General features: G+C 41.3%; 1 protein-coding gene across 1 annotated transcript in view; it reads left to right on the forward strand.

Moving 5' to 3' along the window:
- The window catches only part of shank2b (SH3 and multiple ankyrin repeat domains 2b), a 222288-nt gene that overhangs the window by 92993 nt on the left and 110263 nt on the right, over nt 1–19032 (forward strand). Inside the window, exons 10-11 of the mRNA XM_085358502.1 lie at nt 3577–4015; nt 16982–17121. Of these exons, the coding sequence (XP_085214628.1) occupies nt 3577–4015; nt 16982–17121 (579 nt within the window). The remainder of the gene's footprint in view (nt 1–3576; nt 4016–16981; nt 17122–19032) is intronic.

Genomic DNA, 19032 nt, shown 5'->3' on the forward strand with positions numbered 1-19032 from the left:
TTCTTGGTGGACTGTATGTTCTCTCCATCATGCTCAAGATATGGATTACTTAGATTAGTGATTATTTTCTTTGTTCCCTGATTGCAAAGACTTGGAGAACAATTTCATTAAAACAAAACAGACAGTGTGACAGGGTTAGTGGTGACGTTGGACTCAGGGTTAACACTGAGCGGGACTAAATGAGTAAAATACAGTTTATGTGGTCCTCTGCATGAAAGGTCATTTCTAAGTGCTTTATGACGAGTAAATAGTAATCAGCTCACTCTCTCGTGACTTTCTCTTCATGCAGCGGTAATTCAGCTTCACCTACTGATGACTGTAGTCTTTGCTCTGCTCTGCAGCCTCAGTCAGTTCCACATGCTGCCACGTGATCTATTTCTCCACTTTCTGCAGGTTTGGCTGCTTTGCAGGTCACAGAGACACCAGAATCAGAACTTCCATCAGCAGCTGCTTCCAAGGCAGTGGTGCTGTCTGTTGCTCTAACGAAGCAATGAAAAAGACCTGAGAAAGGAAGTGCTGCAACTTACTGTTTAGCAGTCACTAAAACACAAAGATGAGAGTAGTGGAGTTGTGTACCAGTAAATCGGATGCAGATCAGTTGCAGTTTAGGTTATAAAACCTAAACTTAATATTTGAAATGTATGAACTTGGACGATCTGTGTAATTTGCCAAAGAAAATTATGTATAAAAAATAAAAGCACCTCTCTGATTTTGTGTAGTTTCCCCGACTCCTACCAAACCAACAGTGAAGCATGCAGACTGGACTGTTGGGGTCTGAGGACTTTATGTGGTAACATTCTAATGAATGGCAGGACCCAGGGTTGGGTGTACCACCGAACATTGCAATGAATGAATGTTGGAGCTGCTCAGTGCTTCCATCAGGTCTAATAAGACTGACAGAGAAAACCATAGCTGGTACGCTCCTAGTTACTAGCACAGCATACTGAAGGTTTATAATCTTTTATCTTTCACACTTCATTTTTTGCTTTATCTCATTGACTGCGTTGCATTTTTAGAAACAGTTTTTACCGTCAAAACATCTTCCAAAGCTTTATTCTATGTTTTCTTAAGATGAATAGCCATTTTACAGGACCTGGTTGAACTTATACAGTAGTATATGGTATCATAGGAGAAAATACAAGAAGCCCAAGCCAACCACCCCCAGATCTCATTACCGAGAACCAGCCTATTCATTTATGTGCTCTCTAACGGATGTTTGTTTTGGGTCTATATCTTTTGACTTATCTGAGCTACCCAACTAAGCCCTGATGTATTTAATAGAGGACATCCTGGGCTTTCCACTGATATCTCATGTGTTTGGATGGGCTGTTTTAGCTCCAAAGAGGAAGGAAATCACACAAAAAAGTTCAGTGCAAAGGTTCTTTTCTACAGCCGTGCTGAACAGAGACGTTGCATATATGTTAGTACAAATGAAGCTTTCTTATGGTCAAGAGAACCACTAAAACAAAGTGTGACCAGCCAAGTGCAAGATCAGCACAGAATAAAATGCAACAATGGCAAGAAGCGTAATTGCCCCTTTTCTTCCCCAAATTGTACAGCATGCGCTCAGCTGGAGAGGATTAATAAGAATCAGAATGTCAGCAGACCTATGGATGCAATTCAGACTTAATAGCCCTATTTAATGTTCACATACACACTGTGATTGCACAGCACGATGCTTTAGAATACATTGCCTGTCCATCACAGATGCAAATGCAGGATTATGTTTTGATTGTACAGTTTAATATAGAAATTCAGAGCCAAACGGCAAAGATGAGCCTGCAACCATAGGGTTTTAGCTTTTCTCATACTTATATACTTTCTGCTACTTTTTCCTCAATCAGCCAATAAGCATTAGCAGGATACCCACATTTATCGGGATATTAACATTTACCTTACTGTAAAAACTGAAAGATTAACTGTTGTAATTATCATTCTTAATAGCCTCTTCCTCTAAATATTTGTATTCACATGAGCTTAAAACTTTTCTTTAAAATATTCATATAAAGTGAAAGTTCTATGTTTTTAATCTGGGGACTTCTGTGATTATATGGATTTGTTGTTTAAGCTTAATGCTGTCAAATTTGCGATAAAGGTAAAGTTTCTATTTGACTGCTGGTTCTTTGTGTCATTAATGAGACGTCTGAATCAATCATGGGATGATTCCTTTTATGTTTCATACATGAAAATGTAGAGATGCTACCTACATACTGTACATGATGAATGTCAGATAGACCAGAATGTAATCTAATAAATACTTAAGCACTAAGCAATACAACAAGAGGAGACCTATCTTAAGGACACTGGTAGCCCATCTAGGATTAAGAGGTTCAAAATAAATACAATAAAGTGGATCATTTATGTGAAGAAGAGTGACACAAAACCTCCAAAATCCAACACCAGAGAGGTCCAGAGGTTGAGCCCTTCCAAAGTTATTTGGCTCTCTGTGCGGTATTTCTAAATGGGCATACTGTAAGAGCTCCTTAAAGCTGCAAACATATAGAAATCGATTTCTTTTGATACAAACTATGTAGTTCAGCCTGCACCATTAACTCTGAGCTTGGGCAGTAAATCCCTTTCAGTCGAGTTTAATATAAGGAGCCACAATATCATGGTTTGGTCACTGCCGTCTGATGTGATCCCATGTGTCAACAAAAGGTTACACAATACTAGAGTTTCAAAGAATGAACCATATCCAGGGTCACGTTGGCACTTTTTTAAGAATGAGGGTGACCTCAAGGTTACTGATGTGCTGCAGATAGCTGTCCACACACAGGTGAAAAATGAACTCAGTGACAACTCCAGATCAGACAAGGTAATTCACATTCGAATGACTTATATTGCACTATCACACCAACCTCCAGGTGTTATAGGGCAGCGGTCCCCAACCCCCGGGCCTCAGACCGGTACCGGTCCGTGAGTCGTTTGGTACCGGGCCGCGAGAGTTGAGGCTCAGCTGTGAAATGTTTGGTTTTCAGGGTTTTTATCGGTTTTCAGCGTTATTTTGTTATCGTTTTTATCGTTTACTCGGTTTTCCTGGGTCTTTCACGCGTGTTATGAATAAATTTTCTTTTTTTCGGTACCGGTACTGGTTTTATTTTGTTGTATTTATCCGCGACACCTTAAAGGCCGGTCCATGAAAATATTGTCGGGCATAAACCGGTCCGTGGCGCAAAAAAGGCTGGGGACCGCTGTTATAGGGGTTTAAGCATCAGCAGTGCAGCAGTGGCACTGACATGGGATAAACTGAAACATGTAAAGCTCAAACAGACTACCACTGGGAAGGAGTTTTAGGGACGTGCGTGATGCAGTACCTGTTTGAGGTAGCTCGAAGGTTTTGCTGCAGTTCCTATAAACACTTCTTTTCAAACATACATGTACCTTTCTTGTTTGTCTGTCTAATATGTTATTTTCATTCTAAAAAAATGAAGCCATCTAGTAAGCGTTTGTCTTTCTTTTTAGATTTCACATTTCTGATCCTATTTGGCTGACTTTCAACAGTATTGTCTCTCAGTCCAAAACACTCTCTTCAGCATCTGCTTGAAATGAGACTTTTCCCTCCTCGTTTCTTTGCAGTGCCTTTCCGTGAGGCTCCAGCCTACTCCAAACGCAGAAGGGGTCCATCTTCTGGCGACGGCAGTGGAAACGGCCAGTCGGCCTCTTCGTTATCAGCGCCACGGGTCCTTCTGCGCTCCAACAGCGATAACAACCTAACAGTCAGTCAGTACCAGCAGCAGCAGCACGGTTCTCCTGGCAACTGGGCCCCCCATCTGCAGCAGCACCAACACGCCCAGCACCAATCACACCGGGCGCCCCAGCAGGGTCACTCACAGCCTGGCTCCTCAGCATTACATCGCAGCCTGTCACCCCAGCTGCTCCAGCAGATGCCCAGCGGCAGCCCCAATGGAAATGTGGTGGTTCGGACCATGGGGAGAGGTGCAAGGAGCCGGTCACCCTCCCTCAGCCGGCTGGGGGAGGAGGCCAGACGGGCTGCACCTTCACAGCGCCAACCAAGGTGAGCCTCTTCAGGACACTGAAGTGATGGGCTGTTTGTATTTGAAAAACACACACTTTAATTTTCATGTTTTTTCTTTTCACCTGATCTAGGCTGACAGACATGAAGGTTGGGGGTCGAAAAATAACTCACAAAGATTTAAATTTCAGTATTTTGCTGATTAATTCTGCAACACGCCGGGACTGGGGTTTGATCTCTTTAATGACAACATACAAAAGCCATTACTGTCATTTTACACCTGCATGATGCTCCTATTGAAATAGATTGAAATCGCCATTAAACCATAATTTTTATACAGCTGTAAAATTACAGTTTACTATGGCTGTTCCATGTGATAAGATGCTGCATTGCTAAGTTATCAGTAAGGTTGGTTAACGAAAGTGGAGCACAACCTTTTTTGCGCCACAGACAGGTTTTATGTCAGACATATTCGCAGATAAATACAACAAAATAAAACGATACGACCAAAACCAAAACTGTGGTGTTTTGTAAATTTAATAATAAATACAAATTCACTGTGTAATTGTGTAACTTTATTAGCAGCGTCCTCCTGAAATGCGCCAACAACACTGAGAGTAACATCCTCCTCTCTGCCCCTTAATGCTCTCTGGTCGCTATGGTAATGTGTAAATATTTCTTTCAAAATAAGACGCACAACTACAACACGAGAAAAGACCCAGGGAAACCCAGTTAACGATAAAAAACCTGTAAACCATAAATTTCATACCCGAGCCTCAACTCTCGCGCCCTGGTACCAAACGACCCACGGACCGGTACTGGTCCATGGCCCGGGGGTTGGGGACCACTGGGTTATACAACTAAATCAAAAATCAATAGGTAACCAGAGTATTTCTCAACTCCCCTAAATTATGACCTATCCTTTCACATAGAAAGGGTAGTGAAGCCATGTACCGTGGCTGCAGCGCTGGCTAGTAGTGGGAGGCTGCTTAACCTACTAGAACCAACAGGTAACTGTTTAATTGATATTTTTGGTGTCAACAAGAAAGGACAGAAGTGTCGATTTGTATTTGGAGTATTAACGGTTTAAAAAAGTGCAACAGGGGGCTTGACTCACTTTTCAAGTAAGCATCATGTGGCCATTTGAGGAATTGCAGTTTTTGGTGCTTTCACATCGGCTTCATTTTACTGGACTGAAAAATATGTATCACTGGTTCCCCTGGAACCACTCTGGCTTCCTACAGCAACTATGGCAACCGTTGCTATGGTTGCCTGCAGGCACTTTGCTAATGTATGCAAGTTTGTATGTATGCAGTTGGTGCACTTCACATATCTGGCTTAGTGTGTGTGTGTGTGTGTGTGTGTGTGTGTGTGTGTGTGTGTGTGTGTGTGTGTGTGTGTGTGTGTGTGTGTGTGTGTGTGTGTGTGTGTGTGTGAGCACACCTACACACCTGCACAGAAGTTCACTGAGAAATGCCACCATGCATCTGCACATCTTTTTGTGGTGGTGTTTGCAGGAGCACATGATTAACATGTGATGGGTAACCATCAATCCAAATTAAAACACATGCTCTGTGGTCTTTTCCCCTGCCTCCTCTTCCTCCTCCTGTTTCTTGGCAGATGGACACATTTACAAGCACTCTGCCACACCATCACTACCCACACTGTCTAGCTCAGCCCATGTCCGATGTCAGAGAGAGAAGTGGAAAGAAGAGATGCACTTCACGTTATAGAAAAGATGTGAAGACAAAGCTGTAGTGTAACGATGGGATGAGATGAAGAACAGAGTAATGAGGAGGAGGCAGAGGTTGCTGAAGGAGAGAGAAAGGAAGTTCAAACTATGGCATGTAGAGTGAGGGCAGAGGGGATTGAGTCAAGGCAAGAAAAGTGATGGGGGAGATGAAAGAAGGGGAAGAGCAGTGGAGGAGGACAGTTGTCTTTGCTTCCGCAGTAACATGAACATCACCATCACATCTTTTGACATACTTTCAATAAGACGCTCATGCGGCTTGTAGAGGAAAAGCAGGGTAGCTGCTGTTCTCAACATTTTCATGTGTTTAACTTTACTAAACTCACGTTTGCTTTGCTGATAGCCGATGAACATGAACAGATAATATAATGCTGTCAAGCAATCAAGCAGAAGTTCTCAGCTGTTTCATTTAACGTGGTTGATTTTCATTTGATTTTGATTGTGATTGCTTTCGAAAGGCTTACATGAATATATGATGAGGAAGTTTTAAGTATGTGCACTTTTACTGAGAGGAGAGGTTCCTTTTCTCCAATTCTAGATTTGGTGGGTTTCATTAGAGTACTTAGAAATGCTCTCTCTTTATTGTCTACCAGATTTGCCACACATTTGTTTTTAGAATTTTGTCGAAACGCAGTGTTTTAATAGGTCTAATAATTAAAAATATCCAACTCATTTTCTTTTAGCAGGTGTGGCCAGGTGTGTGCATAGGTGGATAAATCTGGCAGAAACTGCTCTTTATATAGGTCAACCTTTTCCGGCCTGCCCTACTTATATGCCAAAATCATGTAACACAACATTTTTTATCAATTATTAGCTATTAAAAAAACAGGGACACGTGACATTTTTGCAGAAAAAAGTATCTGATATACTTCTCTGTCTCTTTTTCATGTTTAATCAGTTAGACTAAATTTAAACACTGACTTCCAAAGTTGGTAAATCAAAATATAATTTTACTGAATTGGTATTTTTTTAGTGAGATTTTAAAAGATGATAACAGGAAAGAACTTAAAATTTATTGTATTATTCACCTAATTTAATCACACTGGTCTCATTTGTGCTCTGAGTCATTAGGCTGCTTCAGAGTCACCTAAACACCAAAATTAAAAAGTAATTTTCATGATTAATAAATAATATTAGTAATATTTTATATTAGTTATTATAGATATTTTAAAAATCAGTTTGTATATAGTTTTGTGCCATAAAAAATATGAAATAGAGCACACAGTACATGAATTTCATGTACTTTAGTTTTTGTAAAATAACTTCATGCTTCAGTATGAAATAAGTGAAAAGTTCACATTTATAATGTAATGATGATTGTGTAAAACACTGCGTATCGCATCCAGAAGAAGAAATAAATGGGTATTTAAGGCATATACTCAGGCCTCAGTTGCATTTGAAGCCTTGTGAAGTGCAGCCTAAAAAAACAATAAAATAAATACATATTTAACAAGTACATTTGATTTATTTATTTATTTATTTATTGAATTGCAAATGACTTTGGAGTATACAAAATGTACAAAATATACTGTGTTAGAGAGGGTTAACTAAGAGGAAATATAGGACCTTACGTGTGACTAATAAATACCCTATAATGTAGTATATGTACATGTAGTATGTGATCCTAATCATAAGATGCATACATATACACTGCAAGAGTTCTGATATAATAATTAAAGATTCTGATAAAAGACGAGATCAATTAAAAATCAGGTATTTGTTTGTTTTTAACTTAATATAAGACTATATAAAAGTCATTGTGGTTTGAGCTGGTGCAGGAAGGCAAGTGGGTTCGAACCAAAAGAAAAGGATAAGCTGGGTAATAATTACAATATAAAAATGACTAATAATGTTGGTCTGTGACCCAATCCGTATTTTTTCCATCAGGGTTAGTAATGAGGGACATTCATAGCCTGGGCTCAGTAGAATTCCTCATGGCCCAGTTCTAGAAACCAAGCAGCCCATGACCTTTTATTGTATTTCCCCTTGGTCACATTTATATGACTGAAAGTCGATATTCAGTACAAATTAACAATAACACATTTAAAAACACTTATGTAGCTCTCTGCGGTACAGTCCATGACTTTGGTGTGGTTATTTTCCTAATTTAGTTATTGTGTTTTTTATAATGAGCACTTTCTGTTCGAGGGATGGATAACCAATGTTTCTCGAACTGTGTTTCCGTAGTATCGTTAGGAGTCTTGGTTGTGTTATACAGCACTGTAGTCTCCCTTTGTAAGATTTGTAAAAAGTTGAAATCAGATCAGATTTACACACGCCAAAATTGCCAATTCTTTAAAAAATGAAATATAATTTGTGTTAACTTTATTTTAAAATAGTTCAAAGGTACTTATTACAGCTGTTTGGGCACAAAAAATGAGCTATGAATTTGGAAAAAAAAATGTACTGCAAATGTCGGGAATTTACAACAAATTTTATTTCTGTTCTCAAGTCTTCTGTTCTCGTCATCAGATCTCATGAAAAGGCTTCAACAGTAATCGCTGCGTTCTACATTAGAGCTCCATTATTTATGTAAAAAAACGTATAAAAGCACATTAGTGAGGCGCACTGTTACACTAGCTGTTGTTCGTCTATTACTGTGAACTCTTATAGTCAAGTTTAGCTCATCTCAGTCCCACATATTAAATGTCTCTATGCATGCTCAATCATCCAGGTAAGGAAATCCCAAAAAGTTGATTCTGTTCATCTGGATGTAGAGCTAACTCGTTATGTCCAGATGAACAGAATCAACACCGTGTTTATTTCTAAAGTGCTTTACAAACCTGATCATTGCGGCGTTTCCATTTGAGTGCAGCTAGCCAAACAGCAAACAGTCAAATACTCCTAAAGAGACACAGAGTTGGTTTCTTCACATCAAACTCAATGTTGCAGCCAGCGACAGCCCAAAAAGCCCAAAAATGTCCGTTTTTGGGAGCAGGGCTCAATGGTGTGGATTAATCTGTTGGTTCCAAACTACAACACAATTTGTGTCGTGTGTAGAAACAGCATGTGACTAATATCCAAAGACAGCAAAGCTAGAAAAAAAAGAGAAACTCAAGGATGCATTGTTGTTTTTGACCTTTCCACAGCAGGTATAAACATGCTGTGTGTAACAGTATAATCTTTGCCTGAAAGTATCGTGTTGCACATGTGTACATACAGTACATACAGTGTGTGTATATATATAGAGGACATTCAGGTTAGGACTCTCATTGAGACCTATTTATGTGTGCTCAGCTCCTGAGGCACCTCGTTGGATAATTGCCCTCATTTTTAGAACCAATTCACTATCAAATGTCAGTTTTGTTTTAACAATTTTAACATCACTTATAGGCAGTGATTGAAGCTCATGGCACATTGGAAATGACCTTGCAATAAGCCAGCTGAAATGATAATATCATGTTGTTGCTCACAGTCCATGTCCAATAAGTGTGAACTTTAGCTCTCAGCTCATTCCCACCCAGCTGCCCTTTAAAGCTCCCAATTCCAGCACTTTCTGTTTGCCTCTGCTCGCACGCGTTCTTCCTCACCCACCACCCCACCCCCCAATCCAACCTCAGCCCACACACATGACAACGTCTGTGTAGCATCCCTCTGCTCCCACTTGACATGTCCTTTGTCAGAATGCAACACACATGCACAAGTGAGACCAAACTCCCACACTCACACACACAAGCTATCACACAGTGACAGCTGTCAGTTAGCCCTGGGGTATCATGGCAACAGCTAGATGTGGTGGGAAATGAGATTCGTCCAATAGAAGGACAGGCCAGTGCTGTCTAAACAGTGTGGCCACGGGGCTCCGACATACATTATCACAAGACCTGAAATCTACCATGTATACCGTGTCGTGCTGATTAACAGATCTGCGGATGGTTAAAGGCTGGCAGTGATTCCAATTATGGTGGTGAAATATGTGACAGCTGCTGAAAACGCTCAGCAAAATGAAACCATAAACAGAAAATGAACTCTCGGGGCAAAATGAGCCAAGATGGAGAACAGAGGTGTGCACAGCTGCAAAAATGTTATTAGTAGTTTTCTATCTGGTTAAGAAGCTTTTCAGCTTAAGCAAACATAGAGAACTTCATCTTATTAAGAAATCACATTGCTGTGAAAAACTCCTAGGCTAACACTGCAAAGTAAATCACATTATACCTCAGCAAAGATTTGCTCTGTGAGTGTGATGCAATTATGAAGTTCCCTTAATTTGATTTGAATTGAATTACTTCAGATGTAAAGGAAAAGTTTCCATATATAAACAACCCTCAAGCCAACAGAACACAAATAAACAAAACCAAAAAATGAGAAAAATAAAATACACGCGAAATGTTACGTAAGAGAAACTACACTCACCAGACATTTTATTAGCTACTCTGGTTTGGGCCCCTTTTGGTCTTCAAAGCTGCTTTAATACATTATAGCATAGATTCAACAGAGTGCTGGAGATGTTTGTCAGAGGTTTTAGTCCATTTTGAAATGATAAAGTCACGTAGCTGCTTCAGATTTGATGCAAACTTCCTGTTCCATCACACTGCAACAGATCTGATGACTGTGGAATACTTTACAGCAGAGATGTCCAGCTCCAGGCCTCGAGGGCCGGTGTCCTGCAGGTTTTAGATGTGTCCCTGATCCAACACAGCTGATTCAAATGGCTAAATGACCTCCTCAACATGTCTTGAAGTTCTCCAGAGGCCTGGTAATGAAGTGATGTGATCCAGGTGTGTTGACCCAGGGTGAGATCTAAAACCTGCAGGACACCGGCCCTCGAGGCCTGGAGTTGGATACCCCTGCTTTATAGTATCAGTATAGTAATTGGTACAGGGCAGGGTGGGCCCATGCTTTCCCGTTGTTTATGCCAAAATTTGACCTTATGATCTAAATGCCACAGCAGAAGTCAAGGCTCATAATACCACGTAACATTTTTCCAGAGGGGAACCCAGCGAGATCTTCTGCTGCTCCAGCCCATGCGTCATAGTTTGATGTGTTGTGCATTCAGAGATGCTCTTCTACCTTTCCATTTGTTTGAAGGAGTCTGCCCATTCTTCTTGATGATCCGCTTTCTATTAGATCATCAATTTCTATCTGAAACCAACAACCGTGTCACATTCCGAGTCACCTAAATCATTCTTCTGCCTTGTGATGCTCAGTTTGAACTTCAGTGGGTCTTGACCGTGTGTACGTGCCTAACTGTAATAAGATGCCACCTTGTGATTTGTTGGTTTTGATTTGTATTAACAAGTAACTGAATAGGTATACCTAGCAAAGCGAGAGATGAGTGCATATGTAAAGATAAAAGATAAAACATTCAAAAATAAAACATTATAGCATTTTACTCAAACTGCCTTCTCATTTAATCTACATAAAAAACAGATATACTAGCTTAATTGTGACATTTAGCATTAAGTGGTTGCAGTTTATGCCTGTCCTGTCCGGCACTGCAGCAATCAGAATTTTTGTCTGAAGGCCAAGAACGATTCCTAACAGATGTATTTTGACAATTGGATCATTACAGCTTTTGCCATACTGGTCCACTTGATCGCTATAGTTTGTTCGATCTTTATTGTTTATTTATTTATTTATTTTACTTTTAAGTTATTAGATTCGAAGCAGACAGGACCGGGGGATAGGAAAGAGAAAGATGAAGAAAAGAGAAGTTAGAAAGAGGCTCAACAAAAGAAGAGGGAAAGAAAAACAGAGGGGAAGAGAGACAGAGAGAAAGAAAGAAGAAAATAAGCAAAAAGAGAACAACACAGGAGGGAAACCACAGCAAAAACCAACATAAGAGCCAGCCAAGGAAGATAGTGTGTGTTTGTGAACACCCTGTGTGCGTGAGCACGCTTGTATTCACAAGGTTTCTCCATGTAACTATCTAATAATAGGCATGGGGAGCCATAACCCCATCCCCCAGGACATGAAGTAGGCATGGAAAAGATCCAGGCCCCAGACATCTAGAAGCCCCCTAGAGCACGAAAGCCCAAGAAGGCCTCTGGAAGGGGCAAATGCCCCATCCACCTAGAAAAGAGCTGAGGACAGCCCTAGATGGGGGGGGTGTCACCCAGCAGCCACGATGCAGAAGCCACAGGGAGCTGCGGCAACGTGCCCACAGGCTCCACCGGCAGCTGGCTACACCAGAGCTGGCTGAGCCCCGGGCCCAGAGACCCGAGATCCAAGGGTCCTCCACACCTCAGAAGGAGCCTGACCAAGCCATGGGAACGGGCCCTGCAAAGAAGCTGCCAGGAGTGAGCCAGTACACACCCGAGCACCCAGACACCGAGAACCACCAAGGCACCAGCGAGTGAGGGCATCTGCCACCGACAGGGAGTGTGGTGGGGGGGAGATAGGCCCCCACCACTGAGGGGGCCTATGATGTTCCCAAAGAGGTGAAGTCTAAGACCCGACCTGACACATAAAGAGAGACGAAGAGGCACACATAGACACAAACATGCATTCCCACCCTCATCTACACATATACAGATACTCAACTCGCCCAACATGGAGACAAACAGAAATGAACACTGTACACACACTTACACTCCCCAGATATTCTCTATACTCCCAGGTCCAGTACCCCCTCCCTGCAGCCAGCTCCTCCACTGACCCCGGTAGACACTCCCATTCCCCGTAATCCACCAAGGCCAGGTCCATCCAGACTGGAGCCCCTAGCAGCAGCAGCACCAAGCCCCAGAGAGCCCGGGCGGCCTACCCAAAGAAAAACTACACCAACCCCAACATTCAATCAATCCCCAGACTACATAAGACAACAGTTACCCCAGTTGAGTTCATCCTCCACCTCTGCTAGAGGTCCCAAGGTCAAAATGGGAGACGCCCCCTAGGCTGGTGGAGAATGACTGATCACCATCAAAATGGTGGTGGGTAACCAACCGGACATAGTGGTGGTAGACAAGTGGAAAAAGATGTCCGTAGTGATCGATGTAGTGATACCGAATGACAGCAACGTCAGGAAGAAGGAACATGAGAAGCTAGAGAAGTACTAAGGGCTCAGAGAAGAGCTCGAGAAGATGTGGAGGGTGACTGTGCTCCCAATGGTAATTGGAGCACTAGGTCCAGTGTCTCCCAAGCAGACGAGTGGCTCCAGCAGATCCCAGGAACAACATCCGAGATCTCTGTTTAGAGAAGCGCAGTCCTGGGAACAGCTAAGATACTGCGCAGGACCCCGAGCTTGAAGGATAGACCGCCCGCAGGGGCGAGCGGGGAATTTTTTTCTCTGTCAGTTTTGTTTATTTGAAATCTCTAGCCTATTGTGTTGTTTGACATGAGTTTATTGACAGACAATTAACTTGGCTCCTGCTAACTGTTAATCAAAGCTCTGTTCAACGCTCACAGGCAGTTTTTATGTTGTCTTTCATTTTAATGGCAACTGACAGGGTGCAGTGTGCTTAAGTGTTGTTTGAGCTTGTCCTGGTCCTCCTGAGAGTTGAAGCCCAGTGCATTCAGCAAAGCAGGCTTAGAGGCATAAGTGTGCACACAGTTCAGTCTCCTACTTCTGTGATATGTCGATGCTGGTATTGAATGACGCAGAAAAATCAGTCCATATTTATATATATTAATCCTCCCTACAGTAAAAGTGTACGTTTATAGCGCTTTTAAAGGCACTCAGTGGAATGATGAACATTTGTGCTGTGTGTTTTGTTCTGCTGCCCCCAGTAGGCAATAAAATGATATAAAAACGTAATGTAAGTGGGGGCATCAACCATCGGAGGTCCAAGTGATCATCAGTGATAACCCTAACTCAAGTGACCGAGATTCTTACGTCACATTAATGGAGAGGACTGTCCGTCTGGAAGGGCCTACTGCTGCATGTTTTCTTTTCACTCTTTACCCACCCTCTTGCCCTCTCCCTTTTCTCCTCTCTCCCATGGTCTCAGGTGATCATCCAATAATAGCACAAATTATGCACAGCTGGTATTAATCAACACTGTCTAATTAGCACCTCAAAGCCACGTGGGTAATTGCCAAAAAAAGAAAGAAAGGGAAAACATGGCTGACAGTTTTCCCTTCTCAGTGGGCCTGCTGATTTTGGAGACCAGGATTTAATTCTGAATTGACTTAGTAGTAAATGCCTCCTTCACATCACCAACAAGTACAGATTTAGCATTTTGTGCAGTGCATAAGAATTTGGAACATGAGTGTGAGACTTTTTGAATTCTCACAATAAAAGCATCTGCTTTGATGACACAGCATTTAATAGAACAGTAGCTATAAAGTATGTTTTTCCAAACTGACGTTAGAGAGCAAACACACACTCTCACATTGTCTCTCTCAGCACCATGGACAGCAATTCAGTCAGAGACACGTAAACTGTTCTTCAGTCAGGCTACCACAAGCTAAAAAGAGCAGAATCTTTGTTAAAGTAACATAAAGACTGAAAACTATAATCTCCATGCAGTATGCAAAGTCTGAGTGGACGTTCCAACAAAAACACAAAGACAACACTCCTCACCCATCAGCACATCTTTCGTTATTGGCAGCATGAGTCAATAAGACACTTGGGGAAAAACAGATAGTTGGCGTGCCCAGGTTTGCACTCATTTATGACAGCGTCGGGTAGTTTAAGTAATAGATTTCACACTTAATCAATATAATGATTGAAAAAAAAATCCATTACTAAGGAAAAAGTACACTGGATGAATAAAGTTAGACTTTGGTTCTCAGATAAAACTGTGAGATTAACATATAATGAAAACTCTTATAATCTGTTCAATTATAAATAGATGCAGTTTGATACTGTAGTTCTGTTTATTAATAACTCGAGAAGCGCAAATTCATTGCAGTTACGTAACACAGACAACAGCAAAAACGCCTTCGGTTGCTGTCTTTTTATAAATATATTATTCATTATTTCTAAGAAGTAAATATTTTAATGAGACTTGAGTTGTTTTAGCTGGATACTCATGAATATGTCATGCACTTTACCTGGTTAGGGTGACTGTTTCTACAATACATGAAGGTTTTTGTAACTAGACTTGTAGTCAAGACCGCCTAAACCAAGACCAAAACAAGACCAAGACCAGAGGGTATCGAGACCGAGACAAAAAAGTCTTTAAACTGCAGCCAGACGCTGCTTCGTTTACGGGTATCAGGCATATTTATGTGTTTTTGCTGTCGCACAGCCCTCCTCACCGCTGTCTACTGTCTCACTCACTGAGAGGACAGACGCACGCTCCACTTGACTGTCGCGTCCATCACCCTCTCTGTTTTTCACATAATGATATTAGATTGGAGCATAGCTGAGCCACTGTGTGAGAGCTGAGCAGCGAAAGGAAATTAAGTGAGGAGCGGCTCTCGCTCAATGGCAGTCGACTCTTCTGATTCACTACAAAGCACTCCGTAAGCACGGCGCTTAGAGCTGATGATTTTGCACATGACACATTATCGAACGTTACGTTGTGTGTCATGGATACTGTTGACTCCAAATCTCCCGACCACTATGTCGATCTGAGACAGCGAGACGTAAAAGTGGTCTCGAGACATCCAACTCTATTTGTAACTTATTTTGGACTCTTAGTTTCATGCAGCAGTCTGTGAAAGAGAAGACGACACTCATACACCGTGCTTAGTATGTCTGGTGCGTTTGGGTCGTCCTCTTTTATGCCTGTTAGATTTAGGGTGTGTGTTAAATACCACAGTGCTGTGAAAAAGTTCCTAGTTTTTGGCATATTTGTCACACTTTTTCACATAGAGCTAGGGACACTAAGGTACTTTCCCCCCTTAATTTAAACATTTCATTTTGTCTAATATTAAAATTTGTTTTATGATCTAAAATATTTACTAGTGAAAAATATGCAGAAAGCTAAGACATCAGGAAGGGGACAAATACTTTTTCACAGCACTGCGTTAATCATCGACAGCGAGCTCAAGTTGTTCTGTGATATTCAGTCATGATGTCAGCTGTGAACTGCTGTGTCTGAATACTACAGTATCGGCCTCTCGGTGGTATACACAGTGTTTCAGGACACTTACAGTGCACAGTTGCAGTTTGGTCCACAGCTTTCCCTCGGAAAAATGTGTGAGCACTCTCAGTAGGTATTGAATGGGGTTAGCTCTCCAAAGGCCCATGAAGGTTTGAAGAGGAGTACAGTCTACAGGACAAGGTGACCCACTTACTTGAAAAAACTATTTCCTTCCTCTCTCTCAATCTATCGCTCCGGCACTCCTAGTTTTTCTTTCACTGTGGTTTTATCCTATAGCCTCTCCTTCACTGCTACCCTCTCACATGGTGAGCAAGTGCAAGATGCTAAAATGAAAACACCTGTCATAACTGTTTTTTGCTCTTTGTACTCTAAAGTCTACTTTACATAATTTTACAGCTTCATGCACCTCAATTAGGCAAGTTAAATAGTCAATAGTAGTATCATACTTTTATTTCCCTTTTCTGCTCCGTGGATGTGGTTACAAAGGTTGCCCACTATGTGGCACTGTGTTATCATGTCAGACACATCTACCAGCACCAACCACTCTTCTCTCTGTGGTCCCATCTCCTCACATATAAATGCTGCCCTTTTTTGTGCATTCAAATTTAACAACCAGTGCAGAATAGTGATATCTCTGCAGGAGCCGATTGTTCAAATGTCACGCTGATACGCACATCAAAGATTTTTAGCTGTCTTAATTTAGCAGTTTGTTATTATTCCTCTGTACTACTGCCAAATCCTGGCTAGCTCTCTGTGTGGTCTTTAGCGAGTCTGGCCTCCTACCTGGAAGCCACTGCAGCTCCGTGGGTCAGAGCCAGCCCACATTCTGCCCCACTTACCAGTGTGGGACACACGCCAGCAGCTTTCCCAGTGTCGCCTCTGCCGTTATTGTTTTTCATGTAACCTCCGGTGATTTGTTCATACTTTTGAGCATGTATTTAAAATATTGTTTACCTCTTAACCTTTAGTGTTTCTCCTAAAGTAGCTTTTAAATGACAGTGGGCACATTTTTCCATAGTGTGCGACCGCACCATCTGTATGTTTCCCTGTTTTCTTGTGTTGCAAATAATGTAGTGATATTTGAGTTACTTGCTGACATGAGTCTTTTTACAACTGTACCATTATATCAGTTGGTAATCTCTAGACCGCCTGTGCATAATTTAAATCACGTGCATTTTCACATGTGAGTTTTTTAGTTTTTTAACTAAAGAAACAACATGTGTGATGTAATACATCACGAGGACCACAATTTCCTGCACACCTGTAGAATTAGGTATGTCTGTCCTTATACCCACTTCATATAAAACATTTTTTTCTTTCTTCCAGCCCCAGCAGTCGTGGAGAGGCAGTTGGAACCAGAAGGAAGCTGTACAGTGCAGTTCCAGGAAGACACTTCGTAGTGGTTCGTTCGTATACAGCCCAGGCCGAGGGGGAGATCAACCTCTACAAGGGCGACAGGGTCAAAGGTGAGACGGGGAATTTCTAGACTAACATAGATGGAGTTTATTTCTGAAGTTAGTATTTCAACCATCTGAACAAATACACAGCAAATACACAAGCTGCTTCTCGCTGTAGTTTGGCACATGGCCTGTGTTGCTAGCTAGTGTACATTTGGTCTGTTTTGGAGGACTAATGTTAAACAACGAAACACTCGGATATGGAGAAAGATTTAAGAAAAAGAAAAGAGGGGAGATCTGTACAGGATTGGCTGTTGGTTGGTTATTCTTGAATGAGTTGATGTTTTTAAAGGTTTCGTTGCCCTGTACCTGTGCATGTGCAATGACAATAAATTTGAATTCTATTCTATTCTATTATGTCTAAGCTGAGTGTATAGAAATGTTGTTTTAAAATAACATGGCAGGTTTCCTGTTCCACAGAGATTTCCGTTGCCTTCTTTGAGTGTGTTGTCTTTTCTTAAAAGTCACAAAAGCCAGTAAACATAAGAGCAAGCAGCAGCACAGCCTGACTGCAAAGAAAAGTCCAACATGATGCAAATTATTAAATGACTTGTTCTGAATTTGTAATTGTTTCCATCCAAGATCAGCCCGCCTGTCATATCTGACTCTAAGCTCCAGATACACATACACACTTACACCTGCTGAAGCATGTGTGAAACTGCAACGGAAGACATACGACCACTGCTGGGTCCGTCTGAAGTCAAATCACTGTATTTCTTAAATTAGTGACTGTGGCTTTTATTTACCTCAACTGTAGTATCTCTTTATTTGAAGCAGTCAGACTTTTAATGCTAATTCCTTTTGTCTGACATCCATAAGTGAGCATAATCCAAACACTGTTATACAGTTAGTAGTTAAGAGAGATGGGCGAAAAATGTTTAAGCTAATATCAAAGTTTTGCTACGACACACATTATCAGTAAATGGAGAGCAGTTCTTTTATAACAGGCCAAGTGAAATCTATGCAACAGCCTGACCAGACTGTTACTACAGGCCAGCCTTTATTTCTTTATGTGAACGTGTACATCAGGGGTAGGCAACGCCAGGCCTTGAGTGCCAGTGTCCTGCAGGTTTTAGATCTCACCCTGGGTCAACACACCTGAATCAAATGATTAGTTCATTACCAGGCCTCTGGAGAACTTCAAGACATGTTGAGGAGGTAATTTAGCCATTTGAATCAGCTGTGTTGGATCAAGGACCCATCTAAAACCTGCAGGACACCGGCCCTCGAGGTACAGTACATGTTAGTGGACATTCAGCGGAGCACATTGTTTAACGTCGGTTTGAGTCCCACTGACATGAGCAACACCAGCTACTACAATAACTTGAATTATTTGTATTTTTACATTTATATGTTGTTTTGCAGTAGAAAATACATCTGCTCAAAATGAGTAGAAAGGGGTCATATAAGTACCGTCGATTTAAACATGGCCGAAAATAAGTAAATAAATAAGTGAAAACAAGCTTTTTCTTTAATATGGTCGTCTCAGGCTCTGGCTGTGAGCACAGAAGCTCCACCCACCTGCTTGTATCTTCTGCTGTGTAGAGCAGAGCTAAGTCTGAAGTCTTACTCAATAAGAGACCAAGAATAAAAATTATGGAGCTGGAAATTAGTATAAAATGAACCATGTGTTGAATGTTTGGAAATGACTGCAAATGTTAAATATTATAAAAATTTTAACTCCTTTATATAAGAATGAGCTGCAGAGTAGAGGTTACAGCCCACCACCGATCCTAACTGAACAAATGTTGAATTCTAAAACTGAAAAAAGACAAGAAAAAAACCGATTCCTTTATTTTAAAATTGTGTCTGAGACAGCTGGAAACAGCGAATTACCATATCTGATGAAAATGACTTCATCAGATACGATGCATCTGTATTTAGACTCCACAGAGTGGCGATGCAGGGGACTAACATCAT

This window comes from Diplotaxodon limnothrissa, linkage group LG1, assembly GCF_057381915.1.
Source record: "Diplotaxodon limnothrissa isolate DT_005_m linkage group LG1, D_limnothrissa_male_GT1.1, whole genome shotgun sequence".
Lineage (NCBI taxonomy): Eukaryota > Metazoa > Chordata > Actinopteri > Cichliformes > Cichlidae > Diplotaxodon > Diplotaxodon limnothrissa.